We start from the raw sequence: 27,263 nt of genomic DNA on the forward strand, positions 1-27,263 counted from the left end.
TCAAGGAGCAGGATATTTTTATTGAAATACATGTTTAATCAATTGTTTATATATTTATTTATGCAACAAGTGTTTATCAAGAGCCTACTATGTGCCAGGCACTGATTTAGTGCTGGGGATACAACAATGAATAGGAACAAAAAGTCCCCCAATGTCCCAACCGTCCCGGAGCTTATACTTTGATGGGGTCAAAGGCACAAACAAGACAAATACATAAAATACGTAAGATCGATAGTACTGAGTGGTAAAGAAGAAAGAAAGGGAAGATGAGGAAACTTGACAGGCATGGTGAGATTTCAGATGAGGAGCTCCGAAAGAAGCCCACTGAGAACCAGGGCAGGAAACAAAATGAGAAGCGAAACACACGGACTAAGAACCCTAATTACCTCCTTCCCTCCCACAACCACAAGGAAACAACTGCAGGAGAGGAGCACACACAACACACAACCTTGAATTGTATACATGTGCACACAATGCAGCTTAGGAAACATACAGATACCTAGGAAACATACAGATACCGATGCAAAACCCATGCTGCTCATTCACTGTTTTCCCTTAAAAAGTAACAAGTATCCTTAACTGGGTGTAACTTTCACTTTCTACATATGAATGTATTCCTAAACTATGAGTGGAACCAAACCGTACACATCCTTCTGAAGTTTGTCTTTATTCAATATTACATACTTGTAGATGTATCCCTATTGTCACAGAGATCTCCAGGTCATTAGTTGTAAATTGCTCTCCAGAATTTTATCTAACTATCTACTCTTGTCTAACTATCTACTCTCTTGTTAAAGGTCACATAACTGTTTCTTTCTGACTGGCAGGAAACGGTTTCTTTCTGATTGGCGGGAATGCAAATGACTTTTTTAAAAAATTAATTTGTATCTCCCTTTTGTTGATCCTTTTGATTTCTAGGTCATCTGCAAAGAGTAGCTGTTGACTTCTTGCTTTCTGATCCTTACAGGTTATTTCTGTCTTGTTATTTATCCTCTGGCTCAAACTTCCAGTACGATGTTGAAAAGAAATGGGGAGAGTAGACATAGGTACTTTGCTCCTGTCTTTTAAAAAATGCTCTCAATTATTTCATTGAATGTGATATTATGGGTATTTGCTAGCTATGTCTGGCTATAGAAGTTCCCTTCTATTACTGACCACTTCAGATGTTTTTATTACACATCAGTGTTGAATTTTATTAAATCTATTTCTGCATCTGCTGAGAGAAGGGTATTACTTTTCCTCCTCATTCTTTTAACATCATGAATTATATCATTAACTCTTCTGGTGCTGAGCTATCCTGTGTTCCTAGTATAAATACAACTTGGTCATGTTTAGTTTTATTAATATATTCCTATATTCAATTACAACATCTTTGTATCTATATTAGATGAATTCAGCCTCCAATTCTCCTTTAAAGTATTATGCTTGTCTGGTTCTAGTAAAGGTGTCATGCTGGCTTTATAAGATGATCTTGGAAACAAGATCTAAAGTAAACCACAACCTCTTTCTTCTGAATGGTATCTTGAATATCTGTAATCAACTCTTTCAGCTTGCATCTTGCTTGCTTGCCTTCTTTCCTTCTGAAACTAGCCATTTTTATTATTGTTTGATAATGTCAGTGTTTAAGGTTTTATCTGCATGTTTGCAAATATCTTCACTCATTCTTCCTTTTTGCAGCTCACTTCTCCCTTGCGGGATTCAATTTTCTTCTTCAAATACAACCTTCTAGGAATCTTTTCCAAAAAAGGAATGGTAGAGGTAAAGGCTCTCATGAAGTGTCAGAGATAACTCACAACGTTCAACTCAAAATATTTCAGCTCACTCTGAAGTTATAGTTCAGATGGGTTTAACTTCACTCGGCGCTTACTATTTTCCTATCTTCTCAATGGTAACACTGGAAGAAATCTGCTGTCAGTCTCATGAACTCTCATTAGTAATCTTTTCTCTGATTGGCAAGTCCGCTTCTCAGGTTCTCTGCAGTTTCACTGTGTCTAAGTTTGTCTGGGTTTGAGACTTGTCATTTCTTCTCAATCTCCCCATGATCATGGCTGCCACCTATTCTGACAAATGCTGAGCTTTTCTCTCTTCAAATATTGCCTCTTTCTCATTTCTCAATTCCCTCCTTCTGCAACACCTGTTAAATGCATTTTGGAGTGCCCCATTCTATCACCCACATGCTCACTCAACATGCTCACAACCCAGCAAGACCTGGGACAGAGCCTGCGCCCGATACATACCTGTGCAATGAATGAATGACTCATACTGAACTCATCACGGAAATTGGAATAAATGCACCAGTCCAAAGAAACCTGATTGGCCATTTATAAGAGAAAACTGAGGCATCTCCTAGAGCCCAACTTCCTACTAGTTGAATCTTCAATCTAGTAGCCATGTTCAGATACAAAAGCAATGAAATCCAGAACAATTTAATGACAAGAACCAATTGCTGAGTATACATACTTGGGGCATGTACTTGGTGGGGGCAAGGGGAGCTGTGATTTGTTCTCCATTTCAAAGAAATTTGATAAAATGGCTCAGAAAATACATAGAGCACCAACCTCCCTGATGCGTCATAAATGGCACAATACCAGGATTTCATTCATGTTTCAAGTCTCCTTTGGGGCCCTTCCTGGAGAACAGAAATAAATAATAGTTTGTGCTGACTGTGCATCTACTAGGATATAGTTTCACAATCCTTAGAGGCCAGCACTGGTAGCAATATTTTTTATAATTAAATCAAGGTATAAATGGAAGTGATTGACCCTAAGTCATCCAGTTAGTTAATGACTGACCCTGAATTTGATCCAGTGTCCACCCAGCCCCAGAATCCTCGCTCATTCCCTGGCACCTTGTTGGTCCAGATGCTGCCTCTTGAGTGAAGGTCCAACATTCAGAAAACTGAACCAATTCTCAATCAGATGGGACATGGTCACTCTGCACCTTACACCACACCATTTTAACCAGAACGTTCTGGCCTGTCCATCTCTAATAACAACTGTATGGTTGGGGCGCCTGGGTGTCTCGGTTGAGCGTCCGACTTCAGCTCGGATCATGTTCTTGTGGTTTGTGGGTTTGAGCCCCACGTTGGTCTCTGTGGTGATAGCTCGGAGCCTGGAGCCTGCTTCAGATTCTGTGTCTCCCTCTCTCTCTGCCCCTCCGCTGCTCGTGCTCTGTCTCTGTCTCTCAATAATAAACGTTAAAAAAAATATTTTAAACTGTATGGTTGGGGTGCTGGGTGGCTCAGTCAGTTGAGTGCTCGACTCTTGATTTTAGCTCAGATCACGATCACAGTTTGTGAGTTTTGAGCCCCGTGTTGGGCTCCACACTGAACACAGAGCCTGCTTGGGATTCTCTCTCTGCTTCTCTCTGCTTGCATTCTCTCTCTCAAAATAAACATTTAAAAAAAAACTGTACTGGGGCACCTGGGTGGCTCAGTTGGTTAAGCGTCTGACTTTGGCTTGGGTCGTGATCTCGCGGTTTGTGAGTTCCAGCCACACATCAGATTCTGGGCTGACAGCTCAGAGCTTGGAGTCTGCTTCGGATTCTGTGTCTCCTTCTCTCTCTGCTCCTCTCCCACTTTCAATCTGTCTCTCTCTCTCTTAAAAATAAACATTAAAAAAAAACTTTAAAAAACCCTGCATTGTCATCATTCTCAAAAAAAAATACTCTTTATTCATTCAAATGTATCATTGCATTTAAGTTCCCTCCACACCCGTGAATAGAGGAAGCAGAAAGATAATTACTCCACTTTCCTGATGTGGAGCCTGAGACCCACAATAAAGTGCTTCTTGCAAACTTGCAGTGGGAGTGGCTGTGAGAGTTCAGCCTGGCCTGTCTCCACTCTCCAACCTCAAAGATGGTGGGGACGGTGCAGAACCAATCAGCCCTCATCTTCACGTACAGACTGTTGAACGTCATCAAAAATATCTCTCGCAACCACCTTAGAGAATCCATATCCAAAAGTCATACTTCAAATGTTTAGAAATGGCATTTCTATAAAATGTTTCGTTTTTATTAAGTGATTCAACACTTTGGTCGCTTTATTATAATCCAGGTACGGTGTTGGCTGTATTTAGGATAAGAACATCTAGGCATTTTATAGCATTTCTCTTCAGATCACGCAAACCTGAGTCTTAACCACCTCTGACCGCTGCTGCTGCCAGCAGAGAGCCCCCCAGCAACTATTCAGTTGGAAAATCTGCCTGAGACAATGTGAGTACATCCTGTTTTGCTGCAAGTCCGCATACATTAAAATATAATCGTGGACACAGGGTGGTCGGTACTGAGCAAATGTGCAAATGGTGTTAAAGGTCAGGCCCAGTATTGACCCAGGCCACCTCAACGTCATTAGGAACGCTTTCAATATAAGAAATAATTCAAGTGGCCCAAACACACATATACTTTGGTTCCTGTGATTAACTACAGGGGTATCTGGATGAGGACTGTTAGGATTCTAACAATGTCAGGGTTTTTAGAAGCAGCACGTAGAAATCAGAAATCAGGTACAAGACAGAAGGAAACCGTTCATAAGAAAAGGCAGAGAGCTCAGATTACCACTCAGAAGAGTGCGCAGCACTTCCTCCTGCTCAAGCGGGCGTACAGGAAGGCCAGTGAGTGCCTGAGCCATGGCTACTCGGGCCCACGCCTCACCCCACGGCGTGTCGGCAGAACCAACGAACACGCACTTGGTGGGGTGGCCCTGGCACAATTTTGCTGTGACACCATTCTGGAGAATACCTAACGGACATTTTACTTCTCCATCTTCTTCTCACATGTACGCACACGTGCACACACGCACAGTCTCAGAGAGAATCCTGAGAGGAAGGAAAAGAGCCACTTCTAGTTCATGGTTTCCCACAAATGCACACAACCCAACTCAACGGGAACCCGGAAGGCAGGCGGTGTTCCGGGGACGGTGGCCGTCAGCTCTGATGATTCCTTTGTTGAATGGTGGCCCTCACGTGCTTTTCCAGTTCCAGTAAGTTTTGGTAAAATTTTTCGGCAGTGTCTTCATCTAGGTCCATCTAGAAAACAAGCAAAGATAGGGATGACCAGAGAGGGGAAATGAAACCAATGGTGTGTGCGTAAAGGGAAGGCGCCCAACATACGTCAGAGAACCGGAAACAGAGGAACTGGGCAGGCAGGACCGGGCTGGGGTTTCCCGACCCCGAGATCCTGAGGACACGTCAAGACCAAACTCCAATGCTCAACAAACCTACCGGTGCTGCCCTGGCAGCTGAAAGATCTGGTTTTGCTCTCTCCCCTCACCCCTGTGTATCCAGTAACAGAAGACATCAACCTACTGCCATGTAAGGACAAAAGAGAAAGATCAAAAAGGTTTTGTTTTTTGAAATTAAACTGCCATCTACCTAATGTCCACCTTCTTTCATAAGGAGCCCCGGTTTTAGCTGGGGGCACTGCCTTCCAGGTAAAAGCCCACATTTCCAGGGTCCACTGACCATGTTGGGCGCCATGCGATCACGCTTTGGCCAATGAGATCTGAGCGGAAGCATGGGGTACTGCCCAGGGGTCTCCTTTAATGGCATGAGCCGCCCTTTCTTTCTCCCTGCTTCTGGGCTGCTCTCTTGAGCCAGAAGAGTGAGAGTCACACCCTAAGGATGACAGAGCAGTGACCGAAGGACCCTGGGGGCCTGACAATTTGGGGGGTGCCTTCCGGGCCCAACACTCTCTCTCTCCAAACCTGCTTCTACGGGCAAGAAATCTAAGCTTCCATCTTGTTTAACCCGCTGGTATTTCACATTCTTCCATTTTAACAGATATAAAAGCAAGCTTTCAGCCCCTATAAGATAACGTGGTATCTCTTTTCAAGTCAACACAGAGCCTAAACTTCATAAACAAACAAACAAAAAAGGCTCTTTTGTTCCTAAAGCTGAGGCTGAAAATCAAAAACAACTTTTTAACATTTTGGAAACAACATTTACATTCATTATAAATGTTGTCACGCATTTTCCCACATTGGAACAGGGAGAGGCATTTGCGATCTCATCCAACCCCACCTTTGAACAGAGGAGAAAGCTTACTCCTCTGAACTAATCAATGTTTAAAACACTTTCTTCAATGCATTTCAGTGATATGCCAATAAAATATTTTGGTTTACAGAATTAAACACGTTCTTCCTGTTGATAAACAAATCATCCCTCTATGGGCCTTTTTTAAAGGACGCTTATTGGAGCATCTAGACGGCTCGGTTGGTTAAGCATCCGACTTCAGCTCAGGTCATGACCTCACGGTTTGTGGGTTTGAGCCCCATGTGGGGCCCTGAGCCGAGAGCCCGGAGCCTGCTTTGGATTCTGTGTCTCCCTCTCTCTCTGATCCTCCCCCACTCACTCTCTATCTCTCAAAACTGAATACATGTTAAAGAAAAAAAATTTTTAAAACAGGGAAGTTCATTAATTTACAATAGAATTTCTAAGGATGCGTCCTTCAGGATACCATGAAGTGTTACATAAGATTTGAAGGGAAAAACAAGTCATAGAGTCAAGAAACAGAAACAGCAGGATGGACATACTCACACACACACACACACACACACACACACACACACACACACACACGAACTGCAGCAACTTCTCCTCCAAGCCTGCCCTGGGCAAGTGTGCATCATGGAAGCCTCAGAAAAGGGGGCATAAAATAGGAAGGATTTTTCAAATGTGGCTGATGGATTTTTCAAATGTGGATTTTTCAAACTGCTTTTTGCGAATCTTCTCAAGGAACTAGAATCCCACAGAACAAATTTTGGGAAGCACTGGCGGTTCACAGGTTCATTTTTAGTAAACAGACACCGTGGGAAGCAGGAGCCCAGCCCCGAGGCCTCGCGCTCCTCACACAGGCCAGGCCGCTGCCAAGCATGCGACATCGCTGAGGTAACTGCTTTGCCTCAATCTGATTTTATTTTATGCCAATGCCTCCCACACAAACGAGGCAGTGGAAGATGGGAGTCTGAAATAAGCCTTGCTTAGAGGGACAAAAATACAACAAAAATTGTTTTAGAAGTCCGGAATAAATTTTCCCATTTTCTTATATGAAACTCCATGTGTGACTTCTTTCTGGGAGACGACACGGAGTCTAAAAATACATAGTGTTATCAGGTTTTTTCCCACCGTTCATCCCCTGCCTCCTGATAATAGCAATTTATTGAAGCTAGTAATTATCTCAAGCTAAACACTCAAAGGGGAGTTAACTTCACTCAGACGCTTTATATTTCACCCCACTTGCGACACATGTATTGAGCACCTGTGGTGTGCGAGGCAACATGCTAAGAAAGGGGGTAAAATCCTCCTGCTCACAGACCTTATATTCGACAGAGAAGCCCGACGCTGAATGATTCCTACACAGAAGAGGCATGAGATGTCAAGAGAGCCCACGACGGAGGCATCGGGACTGGCCTACCGGGTCACAGGGGGCTGAGGTACAAGCCGGGGTCTCAAGCATAAGCAGAAACCAATCAGTTGAAAGAAGAGGGGTTTAAGAGGCATTCAGGTAGACAGAAGGGACATGCAAAGGCCCGGTGGCAGGAGGGAGCGGATGGAAATGAAAACAGGCCAGTGTGATGCCAGTGACCAGTGCAGAGAAAGCAGGGAAGGGAAGCTGGGGAGCGGGGGTGGGAGGGGANTGGTTCGTGACGTAATTGCTCCCAAAACCAGTGGTGGCGCTCAGGTATTTGGTCAGGGGGTTGAGAGACTCGGGCTTTTGGTGGAAAAGCCATACCTGGAAGGAAGAGGGTGTCAATGAGTCTCTTCTTCTGCCCGAGATGAGCGAGGCGGGTGGGGACGTGTAATCAGCCCTCTGCCAAGCTCCTAGCAAACTCTAAAATGTCTCTTGAATATCATCAGCTAACTGTAACGTCTTCAGGGACCACTGCTGTAATCTGACGGAAGCAAGTAGGGCAATCTTAATAGTACCTTTTGAAATTCATTTAAAGCAAAAAATCCCTTGTGTTTCAGCCATCTCTCTCCTTAATCGCAAATTAAAGTTAACAGCATGGAGACTAGCTTTTTTCAGAGTTGATTCTCAGCTCAGGCCACGGTAAGTACAGGTCCCTGATGTATTATTTCATGTTCTTACTAGGCATAAACATGCACACCATGCAGGGGATGTACCTGGCACAAAGTAAGTCTCCCTACCTTCACACTTGTCCAGCCACCTAGCTCTGGAAGCAAGCTAGTATCTTCTATATTCCTCCAAAGAAGATGTATTTGCCATTTGTATTAAGCAATCCTTTTCTCTTACTTAAACGGAAGCCAAATGTATATACTATTCCATACTTTGCCTTTTTCACTTGAACAATAGGCCCTTGAGAGATTTTCAAATCAGTAAATAGAGAGCTGTCTCATTCTTCTGGAAAGAAGCAGTGTTCTATTTCATGGATGGAAATTTCCACACTCAATCACAGATGTAATGTACACAACCAGTTCCCAAAGGATGGATACAAACGCGGTCTCCAGTCTTTGCTGGCACAAACCAGGCTGCGATGAATGATCTAAGTCTGAGCACGTCTGTAAGATAAATGTCAATGACGGAACTTCCGGGTCAAGGGGATGCGCATGTGTTATCTGGGACGATCCTGCCAAAGAGTCCTTGACCTAGGCTACGTCAGTCTGCTCTCCCCCTGGCTGGCTGGGAGGACGCTCACTCTTGACGACCCTACCAGGTCAGTGCAGTACCAAACTTTCTCATCTCTGCTAATCAGAGCTGCGGAACCATCTCATTGCAGTCTGAACGTGCATGACTCCTAGTGTGAGTAAAGTTGAGCACCTTTCCGTGTGATTAAAACAGTTTAAAAACCCTCTGTTCATACCCTTTGCCCACTGTTACAATAGGCTGTTGTTTCTCTGGATTTGTTGAAGCTCCTTAACTGGTAAGAAAATTAACCCGCTACTACCCGTTTCTTGCACCTTGTGTGGTTAGTCTTTGGGGTATATTTATGGTGAGGATTTGGGTCACACAAAATTGGGATTGATTCAGTAAATCAAAATGTTCCGTCAGTTCCTGGGAGTAAGGAAGCCCCCACACTCTTAGACTATTTAAAAATGTTCCCATATTTCCTTCCGGTCATTATATATTTTAACTTTCATGTGTAAATCTTTGAATTTATCTAGAGTTTTATTTAGGTGCGAGGTATGAAGATCCTAATCTATTTTTTGGCACAAATTCTGGAATAACCCCTCTCTGCCACTAATTTGGAAGGGCATCATGATCATACACTTAGATGTCTGTCGGCTGTGGGCCTGTCCGGAACTTTCTCTTCTACTCATTGACAGTGACCCGTCAATGCCCACGCCAGAACTACACTGTTTTCATTAAGATAGTTTCCTTTAAAATCAGTAATACTGAGACACACAAAATCCTTCACAGGAAGCCTCCTCTTGTTTATGCCTGTCATTCTTGTTTCACAGATAACGATGAAAGGCTTAGACAAATGAGAACATGTGCCCCGGGGTTCGCAGCCAGAAACTGGAGACTCGGGATCGGAGGAGAATCGCTAGAATCAGTAGAGTTCCAGAGCCCACACCCTCAACCACTGTGCTTCTGGCCACGCTGGCTCAGATCCACGTAAGGAGCTGAATCTCGTCGGAGACCCTTACTGCACGTGCGCTGTGCCCAAATCCTCATCCCTGCATATCCACCAGCATCTACACCCATCACTAGAAGGCAGTCAGGGGGATACTGACTCAGCCATCCACATTTTAGGAAAAAACAGCAGGGTCACGACAGATTTTTTTTTCAACTGCGACATGGGTCATGCTGTCCTATCCAGAGCCCACTTATCCTCAGAGCCCAGATCAAGCCCCTCTTGGTAAGTGAGCAAAGTCTGCCTCAACCAGCCCAGCTCCCACTGACCCTCTTCGATTACTCCGAGGACCTGCCACCTGATGACAGAGCAGCTCATCTACTTGCGTATTTTCTACATTCTGATTATTCTGAGGACTTAGCGCCTGATGACAGAATGCCTTCTTTTCTGGCCTATTTTCTACGCTCGTTTTTTTTTCTAAATATGACCCTAAGTGCCTTAGTAACTGGAGATTTTGCCTTCTAAGTGCCTCACACCACCGACACTCAGTATATACTTGACCTCCACACCCGGTTTTCAGTATCTGAGATGGGAATGAGTAATCACATTATTAATGCCTTGGTATATTAAGGACTAATTAGAACTGGCCTAAAAGCACTTGCTTCTGTGTCCCTATAATAAATACATTTAGTTCTGCAATGTTTACCAACGGGAGAGTGGCGACCAATTCCATTCGTGTTTTCCTTAGGTGACTTCAATTCAGCCAAGATTAAGAAGCTACTAAGTACACGCACTGCGGTGACCGAGGACAGATAAGCTTGGTCTTGTGTGACAATTCTGACCCATTAGCAGAGGGTGCCCTTGAGTCCCCGGGGCGACAAATCTTCAGAGGCATCACTTGCGTAGTGAGTAATGAGTAAAATCTGTAGTAGTGAGTAAAATCTGCCCATGGAATCCTGCTGCCACGTGTGATTTAAGGAGATGCACTGGCTTTCTCATATAGTAACAACTCGATTCCCTAATACTTAAACAGAGGAACAAGCATCTTCATAGAAGGAAATGGAGTTGGGCTGTGTCGCCTGCACTCTTGGCCTTCAAGATGACCTTCTCCGTGGAACTGCCGGCCCCGCCACCATCCTCTCTGTGTGCCTTGGTAGGCGTTCCACGGCTGTGGAAGATCCACAGCAGAGCAGCGGACCCCTGCAGGGCACACAGAGGGGATGGTGGCCGGGCCAGCAGTTCCACAGAGAAGGTCATCTTGAAGGCCAAGAGTGCAGGCGACACAGTCCCTACAACCACGGAATCCAGTGCTATGGCGGATACAAACTTAAACGTCACTCCTCGTACCCTGCACTCAGCCTTAGGGTCCCCTTAGTCCAAAGCAGTGCTGATTACTCACAGAGCTTATCTTTTCTGTAGAAATCGTTTCTACTACCAGTGAGCTAAAATTTATATCCGCTATGGGGCACCTGGGTGGCTCAGTTGGCTGAGCGTCCGACTTTGGCTCGGGCCACGATCTCATCACGGTGCGTGAGTTCGAGCCCGAGCCCCACCCCACATCGGGCTCTCTGCTGTCAGCACAGAATCTGCTTCGGGCCCTCTGTCCCCCTCTCTCTGCTCCTCCCCCGCTGGCACTCCTTCTCTCCTAAAGATAAGTAAACATTTAAAATAAGTAAATAAGTACACTTATGCCTGCTGAGCGACTGCAACGCTAGGCACCTACCAGGGCTTCTGTTCCGTTGTACGGCGTCATGGTGAAAGCGTTTGCAAAAAAGCGAAGCTGGGGAAAAGAAAAGAACAGTCATTCTGTGGTGGTTCAGAAGAGAGTCACCAAAGCATTATTCATTCACGTGTTGAAACAAGATAACCTGCATTTCATATCATGGAATATTTTTGTAAGTATCAAAAGTCTAAAAGAGAAATATCATATAATCTCCATCACTCCGAGCCAACCGCTTTTATTTACCACGGAGGCATACTTCCTTCTCGTCTTTTCCCAGGCCGGCTACAACAGAGGGATGCTTTTCCCCAGAGCCCTGCGAGAGAGAAACCTTTCCCGTGAGTCAGCATTTTCTAACGTGCACCGGGGGGCTCAGGTCCTACCAGAGGCTCAAAATGCAAAACAAAACCGAAAGGGCAAAAACGTGGCTCCGAGGACACACGAGGCACAGCCATTCCCTTGTTGAGCGAACGTTCAATGCACACGACACAGCTCCGAGAAACCCACTTTACCAACAGGTTTCCCCAAATTGTGCCATCCTTGACCTAGTAGTGGCAGCCACGGTGCGTGATCAAAGACTCATTCCCTTAAAGGGAAGGGGCCACTCGGGTGGGGAGCGCAGCGGGAAATGTAGAGGTTACTTAACCAAGGAGCTTTAAAAACCTCAGAGGAAGTGTAAGTCTGCCACCTTCTGGTTCAATTGCTTAAATCATTTCCCAGCCCTTAAAGGCACCTCTTTGGTCCCAAGTCCAAGAGAAAGAAAAGCAGGAAGGGGAGTGAACGGCACTCACCAGCCCTATGATTGGCATCAGCAGGGTCCACATGAAGGGAGGAAGGATTCTGCACGTCATGTTGGTCACCATTGTACCCGGGCACACCACACTGGAGTACAGACCCTGGGAACACAGAGAGGGCCGGTCGTAAGATTCAAAATCCGTGCGTACCAACTCAGCCCGTCTACACTCATGAACGCAGGAGACGCGCAGGTGAGCCAGGAGGCCAGGCCAGGGCACGAAAGGTTTGCGCTCCGAGCCACCCTCCCAGCTGGACGAGCCATTTCAGCGTAAGAATCCTGTGCAGACAACTCACTACAGAGAGGCACTCAGGATGCAAAAGTTGGCTAAGACAGGGTCTCTGTTCTCAAGAAAGCCACAGCACAAGAACCACGCTGGAGGCTGGAAGAGAAAAGCAGGATCTGGTTCTAGGAGGGCCACGTGTTGGCAGAATCGAAGACCAGCTTATCGATCGCAATAAATCCTGAAGATAAAGATGATGGATACAAGACAGTGTCTGCCTTCAAGATGTTTCGGATCTAGTACGTAACCTAAACACTTCTGTCTGTCCCCCGCAGGCACATACGAAGCACACCTGTCGCTTGAGGTAGGAGCGCCTCACGAGAGGGGAATGGAGGGTGGGTGGGGCTCCACAAAGATGTCGCTCCCACTGCCCCGCTCTCCGTCAGCTCCGCCGCCCAGTACCTGTCATTTGAGAAAGATCTGCCCTAGAAAGAGGACCCAGTTACCAGGAAGGGCCCTGTGTGGGCCTGACTGAGCCTTGGAGCACTGGGATTACTTTCACTAGTTTGTTTCGTTCAACTTTTACTACATTTTACCTTATGTAGCTACTGACCATTTTAACTCCTGTTTTTATTACTTTAATTGTATTTTTTTATTTTTTTAATGTTTATTTTTGAAAGAGAGAGAGAGAGAGAGCATGAGCGAAGGAGGGCAGAGAGAGAGAGGGAGACACAGAATCAGAAACAGGCTCCAGGCTCTGAGCTGGCTGTCAGCACAGAGCCTGACATGGGGCTCGAACCTACGAACCGTGAGATCATGACCTGAGCCAAAGTCGGACGCTTAACCGACTGGGCCACCCAGGCACCTTTTGTTTTTTAAAAGAAAACAGGAAGTGCCAGCGTACCACCAACTGGTCAGTGGACAGAAAGTGCCCCGAGTAACAGAAGCTAGAGGTTTCTCTTTCTCTATTCAGAGCTGCAGGGGCCTGGTGGCACCTGCCACACACAATCCGGCCCCCGGAGGTCCTGTGGTTCACCAAAGGTCGCCTGGAAAAAGTTAAGGGCCTGGACTTGTCAGAGACCCAAAGCTCTTCCCAAGAAAGTAACCTATTTCTCCCCCGAGAGAGCTAAGGAGGATTTCTTATTCTGGGAGCGAGCGAGGAAGTTAGGGACCATCAGCCCTCAGTGAAGAAGTCCGTGAACTGAAACCCAGGGTTGCAACAGAGGAGTCAGCCTCGTCCGAGAACACGGTCCCCCCACACGCCACAGGGAACGAGCCGGGATGACCTGAGTGGCTCTGTGAGACGTGTGTGAGCGGTGGCTAATGAATGACTGAACTCCACCAGGAAGCCCGCACGGACCGGCCGGCATTTCCAGGTGACGAGCCTCCAAAAGGATGGCATTGTGTCGGGGCGCCTGCGTGGCTAGGTCGGGTAAGTGGCCGACTCCTGCTTTCGGCTCAGGTCACAATCTTGTGGTTAGTGAGTTTGAGCCCCACATCAGGCTCCACGCTGACAGTACAGAGCCTGCTTGGGGTTCTCTCTCTCTCTCTCTCTGCCCGTCCCCTGCTCATGCTCTTTCCTTCTCAAAAATAAATAAGTAAACTTAAAAAATAAAATAAGGATGGAGTTCTTTCTTTATCAAAGCCAAGGAGGAAAAGCCATGGGCTGAAAACCAATCATACAGATCTTAATGGCAGCAGCATTAGCTAAATCTCCCTTCCTTGTAAAAGGTGAAATCCCAAAGCTTTTAAAACATATGTAAAATCCCAGAGTGTTTTATGAAAAGAGCAGCTAATCCACTCTAACCTTGTCCCCAGAAGGGAGCTGCCAGAGAATAAGCAGTTGTGACAACTTTTAAAACATCTAAGGAAACCTCAGAAGGAGCCTAACGACTGGACCGACACATTGAACTCAAACAGTAACAATACCAGAGACGACGATGGCCGATACAGACCCGTGCCGGCAGAGGTGCACATCCATGGACCACATGCCTTCCACACACACACAGGATGCCTACGCAGGTGCACACACCGCATATACCATCACATTCAGACACATCTGCACACGCCCCCAAGCCAGGCATGTGCGTGCGGGCAGGCACGCCCTCGTGCGCACACACACATTCTGAGACCGCTGCTGCGACGGCCTCGCACGAGCCCCCTCGTCAACCCTCCTAATAAATCTGTGAAGCAGGCACTGCTTTCATCCCTATTTTTCAGGGGAGGAAACTGAGGTGCGGGGAGATTCAACAGTTTGCCCAAGGATTCCAATCCTGTTCTAGGAGAACGTTCTCAGCTTCGACTCTTCGCTGAGAGGCATGGTTCCAGGACCCGGAGCACAGAAGAGAGAGTTCCATGTGATAAGCCGTCTATTCCAGAATAAACCCGGTCTAGACAATCACAGAAGGCCAAGTACATACGCCTCAGTCTCATGAGGTCGAGAAATAAACATTCTTCACATTCCTCCTCGTAATTGTGCTGGTGTCTTCATAGATCTGACAGGCCCGGATCTGTCTGTGCTTCTAACACCATTTTAGGACACTCTACCTCATATGACATGTAATGCGCTGCCACAAAATTGTGCATTTACAGGGGCGCCTGGGTGGCTCAGTCGGTGAAGCGGCCGACTTCGGCTCAGGTTGCCATCTCTCGGTTTGTGGGTTCGAGCCCCGCATCAGGCTCCGTGCTGACAGTGTGGAGCCTGCTTCGGATCCTGTCTCCCTCTTTCTCTCTCCGAAATAAATGAATGTTGAAAAAAAGTCTTCGACCGTGTCTGATGTATCATCAGAGAAGGTCCCTCAAGGGCACACAGCTTCCTGGTTACCTTTTTATCTCTGCTTTCTCCAAAACCCTAAGCCTGGCCCCGAGCCCTAAACATCGTACGGCTTTCGTAAATATCAGTGGAATTAAATTTCTCCACAGTCCCACACTCAAACAGCAGGGTCAAGGCCAACAAAGGAAACGGCCACGGGAAAGCCTGGAGATTTTCACTGAGGATTTTAGACCTGAGCAAGAGAGACATTCAGAGCAGTTAAGTTCCAGAACACGACGGCCACAAGGAGCCAGCATGACTTCTCCAAAGATACACCCGTAAACCCAGAGTCCGCATAAAGACAGAGCTCTGGAGTCTCACCAAAGGCCACCACGCAGAAGGCTTGGTCACTCCCGGCTATCCTGTAACATCTGATACAGGGACACAGCATGGTTCAGTGGGAAAATCCCAGCCCACGGTGACACAGCCCCAGGCTCAGCTCTGAGCTCTACCATTAGCTAGTCATGTGACCACTGCGACTGCTCCAAACTCTTGTGTTCTCATACGAAAATGGGGATTCCAGACCCACCTCCCTGGGGCAGAAAGGGCACTGAATGACGTACACAGGTAGAGGATACAGCACCTGAAACACAACAGGCACTGCACAGTAAGTACCGGCATTGTTCGTGGTGCCCTTCGGTTGTGCAAGTCCTAGGTGCCGAAGAGCTGCGGGGCGGTGAATGAATGCCCACGCACCTGAGGTCAGGAGCTGCTTATCTCTGCCCTAAAGCTTTGGCACACACCACCACATCAGTCTTCTTTGTGTCTTCTCTGGTCTTCACGGCAATCCTGCTCAAGAAACACTACCGCGTCTTCTCAACGACTATCGTTAACAGAAAGCCAACGTTACTGGGAAATCAACTGTAGCTCAGAAACGACCACCCTGCCATTTCCGCATCACGGAGACAGGCCTCACCTGCGAGTTGAAGTTCCTGTTCAGAGCCACGCTGAGCAGGTCAAGGGCGTATTTGGAAGAGCTGTAGGGCTCCAGGCCCCTGCGGTGCTGGATGTCCTCAAGGGAGAAGTTTGATTTCCTCGCATTACGAGACGAGGTCCAGATAAGCTGAGAAGGACGGTCACTGTGACAGAGGAGAGGGGCCAGCTCCTGAATCTGAATGAGATTTAAAAACAGAACAAAAAAGGAACAGAAAAATGGATCAAAATCTGCTGGAGGTGTACAGGGCAACAGCTGGGAAGCAACTATACACGGATGCTGGAACCGAACAGGTATGTCGTTGCTGGGGCAGCTCTTAGAGACACACACCAGAGGAGGCTAGAATGATCCGTGCGGAAATGAGTCCGAGACATTAGATTGTGGGAGCCCGACAGTGACCGCAAGAAAGCGTGGTTAGGGACGCGGGGATGTGCCTGCACACGGGGCTCCCCGCCTGGGCAAAGCATGCCTGCAAACAGGATGCTCTGCCAGGAGGCCTGCACACAATATCCAAGTTTCATGGTCCACTCGCAAACGAGGGAACATGCCCTCCTTAGAAATAAGGAGGAGGCTGGAATTGTGAGCAGGCCTCTTAGTAAACATGTTGTGGTCGCTTCCTCCCTTTGCTCCCCCCTGTCCTTGAAATGTATTTGGCTACTTGCCCTTAATTGGTAAAGGAATGCATCTTGTAGATTTCAGTTTGTATCCAGTTACCGGGTATAAAATAAACCGCAAGAGGGGCTTGCATAGAATTGTTCCTCCGGGGGAGGGGGGGATGGGCATGGAGGAGGACACTTGTGGGGATGAGCACTGAGTGTTATGTGGAAACTAATTTGACAATAAACTATTTGTAAAAAAAAAAAAAAAAACAGAATTGTTCCTCCGGCCGGAGTTGTGTCTCTGTCTTTTGTGTGTGTCTTGTCCTTTGTGTCATTTCGTCTGCAACATTAGATGAGCGGATGTTTAGCTATAGAGATACAGAGGGTTACATATAAAAATACTTATAAATACTTACAGAGATGTAGGCTACTACACACGGATTCTCCCCTGCTCTGCTCGCCTAGAAGCTATGATACGTCAATAGCAACGCGCACTTGAATCCTGGTTTCTAATACCACTGTCCAGTAAGAGGAACCAGACCTCCTTAGAGAAAAAGGCTGATTCTGGGGCTGGGGCAGGAAATCCACCTGATGAGCCCACAGCACCTTGTCGTGCCAGAAGGGACATGCTCAAAACATAAACGGGAAGCCATGACAATGAGGCTACATCAAAGACACGCAGGATCCAACAGAGAGAACTCCCGGTGGCCCAAACTGAATCATTTGAGCACATCTATTTTGTTCACAAAATACAGTATTTACAACTCAAAGTTGGAAAGAAATATTCACANAATAAATGATTTTTCAGCTTTTTTGAGATCAAAACAAAGAAATGATTGAATAAAGAATTGAATGGAAAACAGACAAATGTCTTTTGCAGAAAACTTCCAAATAACTTAGGTAGCTAATCGACCCTTCAGGGGGTCAACCACAACCTCTTAAGTGTGAGCTACACACAGCAACTCTCTTCCAAAGAGTACAATATGGAAAAGGAGAGAAAATAGAGAGGAACTTGACAATGTGAAACCTGACCAACGCTACTTTGAGCCAGGCGATCGAAGAGAGCATCAATGCTGATAAGTCATGGTGACAGTTCACACCCTTGAGATTACGTGATGACAATGGTACTTCACCTCTGTGGTCCTCCTCCCACAAACACATTCCTCAAGTCTAACCTGGAGAAAAACTTCAGACAAATTCCAGATGAGGGCAGCCTACAAAATACCTCAGCAGTGATCCTCAAAACTGTCAGGGTCATTAAAGTCAAGGGCAGTCTGAAAAACTGTCACAACCAAGGGGAGCCTAAGGACACAGCTACCGAATGGACTGTGGTGTCCAAGATGGCATCTTAGAGAACTGAAGAAATCTGAACAAAGTTTGGACTCCCACTAATAATAATGTATCAATATGAGTTCTCAGATCCCGACAAATGTACTACATCAAGGAAAGATGTTAATAAGAGAGAAAACGTGGGGGGTGGGGAGTGTCCAGAAACTCTCTGTACTGTATTTGCAAGAATTCTGTAAATCAAACTGTTCTAAAACAAAAAAAAAATTTATTGAAGAAAAACCTAGGGAAGCTTCCAGATGCACTCCAACCGTATTTGTGATGAACAAATAAATCAAAGGCCATCAGGAAAACTCAAAAACAGGAGATTAAATCAAGGTCACTGGTTCCTCGGCTGTAATATCACACTGTGCTTGGAACTTCACAGAAATTACCTCTATTCTTTATAACAGATCAAAAAGTTTAGTCGTGTTGCATATAATCAAACTTGGGATGGATCCATTTATAAAATGCATTTACACCTGGAACCTTGAATCAAAGTTTGTGCTGCAGAGAAAGTGGTAAGATTCTTAAACCTAATTTAAAGAGAGGGGGAAGCATTCTAAGCCTTCTGATTATTTTACTAAACAGCTCAGTCCCCAATCCCCAGCTGCCACGCCCACCTTGTAAGGATCCACAGGCTGGGCCACGTCACCGGGACACCTGTGCCCATGGCCACCACTCTCCTCTGCCAGTCCCCGAACCCAGATGACCCAAATACTTGATCTTCTAAACAAATTTTTAAAACTAGATTCATCAAAAAATTAACAGAGTAGTAATAGGAATAATTATATTCTATCATTATCAATTAATCTAATAATTCAAGAGGAGGGCAAAGAACGAGTATTATATAAAGATACAGGAGGGGGCGCCTGAGGGGCTCAGTCGGTTAAGCGTCCGACATCGGCTCAGGTCATGGTGTTGCGGTTCATGAGTTTGAGCCCCACGTGGGGTTCTGTGCTGACAGCTCAGAGCCTGGAGCCTGTTTTGGATTCTGTGTCTCCCTCTCTCTCTGACCCTCCCCTGCTTGTGCTGTCTCTCAATAATAAATATATGGTCAAAAAAATTTTTTTTAAGGTACAGGAAATACTAGATAATTGATCTATGGAAAGGTATAAAAAAAAGCAAAAATTCAATCCCATTCTGACTTTACATTTTAACGAACTTTTGCCATTGAAAGAGTAATACCGTACCGCGTTAAATAAACAGCACCGAAGGTTACAGAATGAAACATGAAGCTCTCCCTCCTTGCTGGTACCCGAGTTCAAAGCAACCAGAGCTCCCCGCTTCCTCTGTATCATTCTAGAAACATGAGACGCCTGTATCTACTCTCCGTGAGGATACTCCTCTACTGTTTCCTCATACACATGAGATCACACCTCACGTATCACAGCTTGCCATGCCTCCTGTGTAATAAAATGTTAGAAGCTTGTACCACCAAAGCACAAACCATGTATCTCACGTCTTTTAATGGGTCCATAACATCCCAACATCTGGCCACATCGTCGTGTATTGTAAATACAGGATGGTACTGAATGAGGTCCAGTTTGAAGGGACATTAGGCTCAAGGTGGAGAAAAGCGGTGGCGAGTAAAAAGGTGTCAAATGCACGTTCCGTGCCGGCCAAGCCAGCATCAGAAGGAGTCCCTCCAATTCCAACACCAAGGAATTACAGGCAACCTGCAACGTGGCCGGGCCTAACTTGACATAGGCGTTAAAGCTGTCCGGTGGGGTTACCCGAGGCAAGAGCCCTGCACAAGCCTGGCAAGCCGCACGTCTCTTGCTTGCTGTCACATGCGGGCCTGACACCGTAACGCCGTGCAGAGGCCGTAGGATCAGCGATCACGATCCTAGAGGCCTGGGTATGAATTACTGTTTTGCAACGGCTCGCCCACCACCCCATCCTGTCTGACGCCAAGCGCAGGGCCAAAGACCATTCAGAACAGGCCAGGCACGCTTTCTCATAGTTCTATGCACGCCTGCACGTGTGCGCGCACACATACACACATACACGCAAGCACACATGCACATGCACGCACACATGCGCGCGCACACACACACTCTGGGTACTGCTTTCACTCTCTCTCCATTCTCTAGAGCCGATGGCAGAAGAAAAAATGAATATATCACTACACTGGTTTAGGGAAGCACTGTCATCACAGAGTTCAGTGATCAGCCGATTTCAATCCTCAAGGATTTAATGGGAGCCAGGAATTCATGAGTGGAACTGAGAGGCTTCAGGATTACAACACTCGTGCGAGCCGGCTGAGCCGGAAGTCTCCTTACCAGGATGAAGTGGCCGAAGACGTTGGTTTCAAACACCTCCTGGAGCCCGTCGGCAGTGACTTTATCTTCCTGGGTCAGCAGCCCTTCAGCTGTGGAGAACATATGAATCACGTTTCTGGAATAGGAGAAAACAGTTGTGTGACTTTTACAAGCTTTAATGGAAGATCCTGAAAAGCACTCCCTGCGCCCTTTCCCCTGCCCGAAATCTACATTTTCCTTGATCCTGTGGCTTCGGAAATAAAAGTACCTGGGGCACCTGTGTGGCTCCATCAGTTGAGCAGCCAACTTGGCTCCAGTCATGAGCTCACGGTCCACGAGTTCAAGCCCTGCAGCATCGGGCTCTGTGCTGACAGCGTGGGGGCCTGCTTGGGATGCTCTCTCCCCCTCGTTCTCTGCCCCTCCCCCACTCTCTGTCTCTCACAAAATACGTAAACATTTTATAAAAAAAGAATAAAAATACCTATTTCTCAGACTGTGTCACTGGGAGTACATAAATAAGATACAAAAATGCTTCCTTTCTCCCAATGGAGAGAAGAATTTACGAACTTCTAGCTCCTACTACCAATAGGGACCTGACCCAAAAAAACCTGCTGCTAAAATTCTCTTCACCTTTTTGCACCTCAGGGTGCAGGTGCCCCTCTCTGGGGGAAATAGCAGCCACACCAAGGAGGAAAAAGTCTCCGCCCGCACAACTGATGTTTAACTGCGACACAGGTTGGTTTTTTACTGGGAATTCTTGAAGCAGTGAACATATTAACATGGTGATTAGCTGTGAGATCAATTTAGTAGGTCAAGACCAGTGTGTGGGGGGGAGGTGTGTGCACGCACGCGCGTGCATGTGTGATGGAAGAGAAGTAAAATAGAAGCAGCAATGCAGTAAGTAGCACGTAGGAAGGGTATGAGTATCTATTTATAAGTACACTGGGTCACACAATAAGGTGTAGTTCTTACTACAGGTCACAGAGCTGGGAGGTGCTTCCAAAGCCGACTTCGTGGGTCCTGTATCTCGCTGACAACTCTGCCTAATTCTGAAATGTCCTTGCTGCTAAACACACCCAGGCAGACTAGAAACGGACTTTCTGAAACATTTAGCCATTTGGAATGTTCTGGAGACCCAGAACACCCTGAGATCCATGACTTCCAGCCTTTCCCGCAAAAAATGGATACTCTTCCTTCATGATGTGGCCGCAACACCCCTCCTCTTGATTCTTCTCCACCGCCCCCCGGACCCCAACTTCACCTGCCCAGGGCAAAACCAGGCACAAAAGGGAACGGATTCCTTGCACTCAGTTCATCTAGAAACTGAACATTACCTTGAAAAGAGGCCAGAGAAAAGTGCTCTGAGGTTCAGCTGTGGGTTGGGCATGATCCCAGCATTCAGATAGACATAGTCTAATCTCTGAAGCCTGCAGGGAAAACACCAAAACTGTTCATTATCCCGAGAGCGACGGGAACAATGAAAGCCTGTGAAGGGCACAAAACACTTTCTGAGCCAAAAACGTGGCCACGGCAAGTTGAAGGGAGGGTATCACACATCACACCACTTCTTTCTCAACGGTGTCTCTTTAGCCACAGGAAATATTTGAGTCTTCTTCTTCTGACAGTGTTTTCNTCCCAGCTCCGTCCTACCAATTAGGATCTGCACGTGGCCGCCCTCTATTAAACCAGAAGGCGGCTCCTTCTGGTCTTAGGAAGGTGTTTGCCTTTTTTTTAAGATTCACATCTTCCCATCGATAGGTAAAATTTATATCGTATTGGTAATCGCCCAATCGGACCCATTAATGCTGGAACCTGAAAGCCAAGACACCTACTAATGCAAAAGAACCACGTGGAAAGCTGTCATTCTTTGTGGCCAGCTCCTCCGCATCACAGCATGACGAGAGCTCACAAGAATACAAGAGATTACAGGAGTTGAATGGGGGGAAGGCATGTGGAGAGAGAGCTCTCATATTTAAACCCCATGAAAGACTTAATGTAGTGTATTCCTCTTGAGCCTGCCCTCGTGATAGTGACAGACACCATGAATATTCAGAATATCTCGACTTCTGTGCATTACACGGTCTCCGTGTCCTCCTGTGAACAGCCCAAGACAACACGGGCCATAGCTGCTAAAGCTGGGAACTTACAATACATCCATGCTCACCAACACAGATCACACACAAACATTTCTTCATCAGTCTGCATGTAATTAACAGCCAAATGACTCTAATTACTAAATTTACTGTTTAAAACACTGGCTTGGAGGGGAACCTGGGTGGCTCAGTCGGTTGAGCGTCCGACTTTGGCTCAAGTCATGATCTTATGGTCTGTGAGTTCGAGCCCCGCATCAGGCTCTGTGTTGACAGCTCAGAGCCTGGAGCCTCTTCGGATTCTGTGTCTCCCTCTCTCTCTGCCCCTCCCCTCTCGCTCTCTGTGTCTCTCTCAAAAATAAACCAATTTTTTTAAATTATAAAAAAACAATTAAAAAAAGGCTGCCATGGATACTACTGGGCCGTCCACGTCAGCATCACAGTCACGTGGGCCCATCTACTGTTGGATGTTCCGTTATCTATTTTGTACACTTCCATCTAAGAAAATGAACGCATCTTGCTAGGAACTGAAAGGAAATGCTTCGCCAAGGGTGGAAACTGCACCAGAAAGCCAGATTCAGGTCTGGCTTCAGGAAAATGGCATACTTAACCGCTCTCGAAGATTCCCAGATGGAAGGCTAAGGGCTCTATTCCGGCTAAAACAGAACGGTGATTTCTCACTGGTTTTCCTCCACACGTAGCTCACAGAAGAGAGGCTCATGACCACAAAGCCCGGGTGTCAGGAATGGTGCTGTGTTAGTCAACGGGAGGAGCCGTCCCCAGCTCTCTTCTGCTCAAATTTACTTCAGGTCTACAATCATGGACAACCATTTGGGGCCATTAAGTGCAGGAGAGTCTTTTTTCATTTGTTTTTTAAAGTTTATTTATTTTGAGAGAGAGACAGACCCTGAGCAAGGAAGGGGCAGAGACAGAGACAGCGGGGCTCGAACTCCTGAATCCTGAGATCATGACCTGAGCTGAAACCAAGAGTCGGACACTTAACCGACTGAGCCGCCCAGGCACCCCAAGAGATTCCTGACATTGCAATAGGGATCTCTGGACAGCAGCACACATCCCCAAATTTGCGACTATTACTATAACTGTCATTTCCTAAGTTTGGGTGATACCACTCAGCTCAGCGAGAGCCATTCTGAGATTGAAATAAATACATCAAAGGCACCCAAAAATGCTGACGGCAGTCACGTATTGCCTCGTGCTGCTTCTACCTTACAGTTCAGCAGCCTCAGATTTCTGCTAAATCACTCCATCTCAAACTAAATACTAAGTTACTAAGCTTGTGATAACTAAATATCCCAAAGCTTTGAAGGCAATTGAGAAAAGTCAATACTATCAATGCCATAGCTTAAAAATCTCAAAAGTCGACTGTACTAGGATGGGCTCCTCTCAACTGAGGACGAAGGCTCTTATTCCGCATATCCCTAGGGCTCTGTATGGACTAGTGCAGGGCTCCTGACCTTTCTAGATCATAAATTCCCCCTAGAGTTTAAAAAAAAAAAAAAAAAAAAAGCAAGCATGCCCTCTTGCCCAGAAAAAAAAAAATGCTCTGTGTACCTATATACAATTTTGTGCACACTTTCTAGGGAGTTATATATCCAAGGACCCTATTCCTTCATACACCAAATATTTCTCAAATGCCTGCTATATGCCCATTGCTGTCCAGATGTGAACAAATCTGTGGGGAGGGGGGGGATCTGTGGGAGGGGGCATCTCCGAAGAAACAGAATGTAGACGTCGGTTCTGGGCCCCACCCAACCAATCTGAAGCCCTACAACCTCCTTAGTCACATTACTCTTATTTGTGTCTCGGGCTCTTTACTTGTTAAATGTCAACACCCGTCCAACCTACTTCGTGAAGGCGCTACACAGAGGGAAGACACAAAAACTGCATTCAGCAAGGAGTTAGCTTACTGTCCACGCAACCGACCACACGTCAGGGTGTCCTCGTAAGTTAATCCCCATGAAATCATTGTGATTATGACTGAGAATGAAGGTGTGCTGCAGAGATACCACGGGACACCCCCACGGATCACCCTGCATAACTACTTCTTACACTGCACCTGTTTCTTTCTAGGTCTCCCTACCCTTTCGTAGTCTTTTTTTTTTTTTTTTTTTTTTTTTTTTTTTTTTTTTTTTTNCCCGACGCGGGGCTGGAACTCACGAACTGTAAGATCATGACCTGAGCTGCAGTAGGACACTTAATCGACCGAGCCACCCAGGTGCCCCTATGTTTTGTTTTCTATTCGCTGCTGTGTCGTGCAATCGTGTGAGAGAAAACCCATCAACAGGAGGCATACCTTTGCTTGAGCTCCCCGGCGGCCCGGAGCACTGACCGCACGTCACTGACATCCACCTGCACGATGCTGACCTCAGCAAGGGGGTGAGAGGCCAGCAGGGCCGTGCGCACCGCTTCCGCTTTGCTCCTATTCCTGCACGCCAGGCACAGGTGCAGCTCATGATCTTCCTCCAGCAGCCGCTTGCAGAGGGCAAGGCCAACGCCGCTGGGGGGTCAAGTCAGATACAGAACACGCGTTAATTCCAATGGTGCCGCGGAGGCACTTTCCTCCGGCTCACAAAGCCGACCGTGTTAACGTGAGGTCCAGTGAGGGGCCCAGGCGGGGAGAAAAGACTCAAAAACTTTTAAAAGAAAGGAAACCTCCACCCCAGTTAGGGCCAGTCACTCTCTCCGGACGCCGTCCAGTTTGTTTCTCTCATTCTGCAGAAGCTGCAACCCGCAAATAGCTGTGCTGCAAATGTGAGCGGTCTTTGAACCCAGTGATTGACCTGTCAGCAGCTTTCATTCTGCAATTGTTACGACACTCATGAAGGTGATTCAGGACATCACCAGCAAGAGCTGAAAAGAGCATCATATTAGTGGTTTCCCGCGTGCATGTTTGTTTTTTGTTTTTTTTTATTTATTTCTAGGAGAGAGAGAGAGAGACAGCATGAGCAGGGGAGGGTCAGAGAGAGAGGGAGTCACAGACTGAAACAGGCTCCAGGCTCCGAGCTGGCAGTCAGCACAGAGCCCGACGCGGGGCCGAACCCAGGAACCGCGAGATCATGACCTAAGCGAAAGTCGGACACTTAGCCGACTAAGCCACCCAGGCGCCCCACCCGCGTGCATGTTTTACTTTGCTGTCTCGGTTTCTCAAGGGCAAGGGCTCTCCTCCCTGTTGGTCGGGTGGCCACTCTCGGGAGCAAGAGCAGTTCCCGATAACGTCTGGGTGGATCTTTCAGTGTCCCGGCAGGAGGCACGCCCCTCTCAACTACTACGAGTTCGAATTACCAATAGAGGAGAAAAAACTCAACGTGATCAAGTAGAAGATAGGAAGAGGAAATAGAAGATGGGCACCACGAAAGAGGGCCAGTCAAGGCCAGATACACTACTTAGAAAAGGCATTTGGAACTGCACAGTAGGTGGGAACCGTACTCAGTCCAGCCTGGCTGGGAGCGGCGGAAGCCTGGGCTTTGCCAACGGAGCATCAGATATATTTACACTTACACCCCCTCACTTGAGTACAGCAGGTCTTGCGGATAAATATCCAATTGCATCCACCGCAAGTATGCAAAAGAAGCAAACTCTGACTCGTTTAAAGGACAGCTTAGGAAGCCTGGTATCGGCTGGTCAGGGCACCCAGGAGAGGACCACGGCGCCTCACAGACACCTGACCTGCTGGCTTAGCTAATATGGGTGCGGCTAGGTAACCGCAAGTGGACCGGTTTTAGATGACACCTGGCATATCCTCTGCCTTCCTCCCTTCCGCCGCAACCGGCCGGAGGACGGCGGGCTTGGTTTCGGCCTCCAACACATCCGTAAGCGCAGATGAGAAAACAGAGGAGGCCAAGTCCACGCGGCAACCCCGGAATACCCAGGCACGGGCGGTGACGGTTGTGTGCGCTCCTCCCGGGACTCCAGGAAGAGGTGACTTTGCGAGAGTGTGTGCAGGCGTCCAGCTCTGTGCTGGATGGAAGGACACACGCCACCCCGTCCTCCTGCTCACGGCTGTTGAAACCTATCCCGGAACACAGGATGGACCAGGTCCAGGAGGCGGGGTTCGGCGTGGCGAAAGCCCCGGCCCCGGGCGTCAACAGCAGCCCCCGCGACGCCCCCGGCCGCTTTTCCGCCGTCACGTTGAATTCCGGCGCTGGCTGCTGAGCCCCGCGCGCGGCGGGGACCCGGGAACAGCGAGGCGGGTGCTCGCGCGAGGNTTCCAGCTGCCTGAGACCCCCGACCCGCCGCCGCGACCGCCGAGGACGCCTCACCTGCTCGCCCCGGTGACCAACACCGCTTTCCGCATGGTCTCCGAACTCGCTGCCCGGGCCCGAAGCCAACACCAGCNTGCGTCTGTATCCTGGCGCCTCCGCCTGGCCTCTATTGCAGGAAGGCCTCAGGATATTTGCACCAGAGCTTGTTTTAGAGAAAAGATTTGGGTCTAGGAGTTCAAGTTTGGGTCTTATCATCGACTTCGTTTTCCACTCCTTTTGGGATGTGTAGACCCAGGCGCTCTGCCACTTAACAGACAAGCTTCTCGTCCGAGACTTGATTTTTCTCTTTTTTTAAAAAAAAATCCCTTTTGGAAAAATGAACATTGATTTCATTAAAAAAAATTTTTTTTAATTGAATCATGTATGAATTAGCAGTTTTCAAAATTTGGAACATGCCATGAATCCGAGAACCCAAGAATTTCATAGGACATTATGAGTGGTGTACTGTAAGCTCCTACTTCCGAGCTTTTCAAATTCTGTGATAAACAACCGTTTTCGTTTTTCCAAGCCGTCCCAGAATGGGTACTTCTGGAAAATACGATAACAATGAGTTATGAGAAAAATGAAATAAAAAGCAAAGGATGAAAAATTCAAGCCCAGATTTTTTTATTATTAGATTCAACGCATAAAAGAGTCCTCTGCCCAAGTGCTATAAAAACTTCTAATGCTCACTCCAGGTTTCTGGAT

General features: G+C 47.1%; 1 protein-coding gene across 1 annotated transcript; it reads right to left on the reverse strand.

Annotated features, from left to right (window-relative positions):
* Positions 1-26,643, reverse strand: HSD17B7 (hydroxysteroid 17-beta dehydrogenase 7). The gene is made up of 9 exons (XM_077760048.1): positions 26,574-26,643; positions 24,608-24,811; positions 21,538-21,630; positions 20,225-20,339; positions 15,997-16,191; positions 12,044-12,148; positions 11,256-11,312; positions 7,618-7,728; positions 1-5,024 (listed from the first exon to the last, which is right to left on the reverse strand). Exons 1-9 carry the CDS (start codon positions 26,606-26,608, stop codon positions 4,923-4,925), a joined length of 1,017 nt encoding a protein of 338 aa, XP_077616174.1. The 5' UTR covers positions 26,609-26,643; the 3' UTR covers positions 1-4,922.
* Between the last annotated feature and the right edge of the window lie 620 nt (positions 26,644-27,263).

Source organism: Crocuta crocuta, unplaced genomic scaffold, assembly GCF_008692635.1.
Source record: "Crocuta crocuta isolate KB4526 unplaced genomic scaffold, BGI_CrCroc_1.0 scaffold133, whole genome shotgun sequence".
Classification (NCBI taxonomy): domain Eukaryota; kingdom Metazoa; phylum Chordata; class Mammalia; order Carnivora; family Hyaenidae; genus Crocuta; species Crocuta crocuta.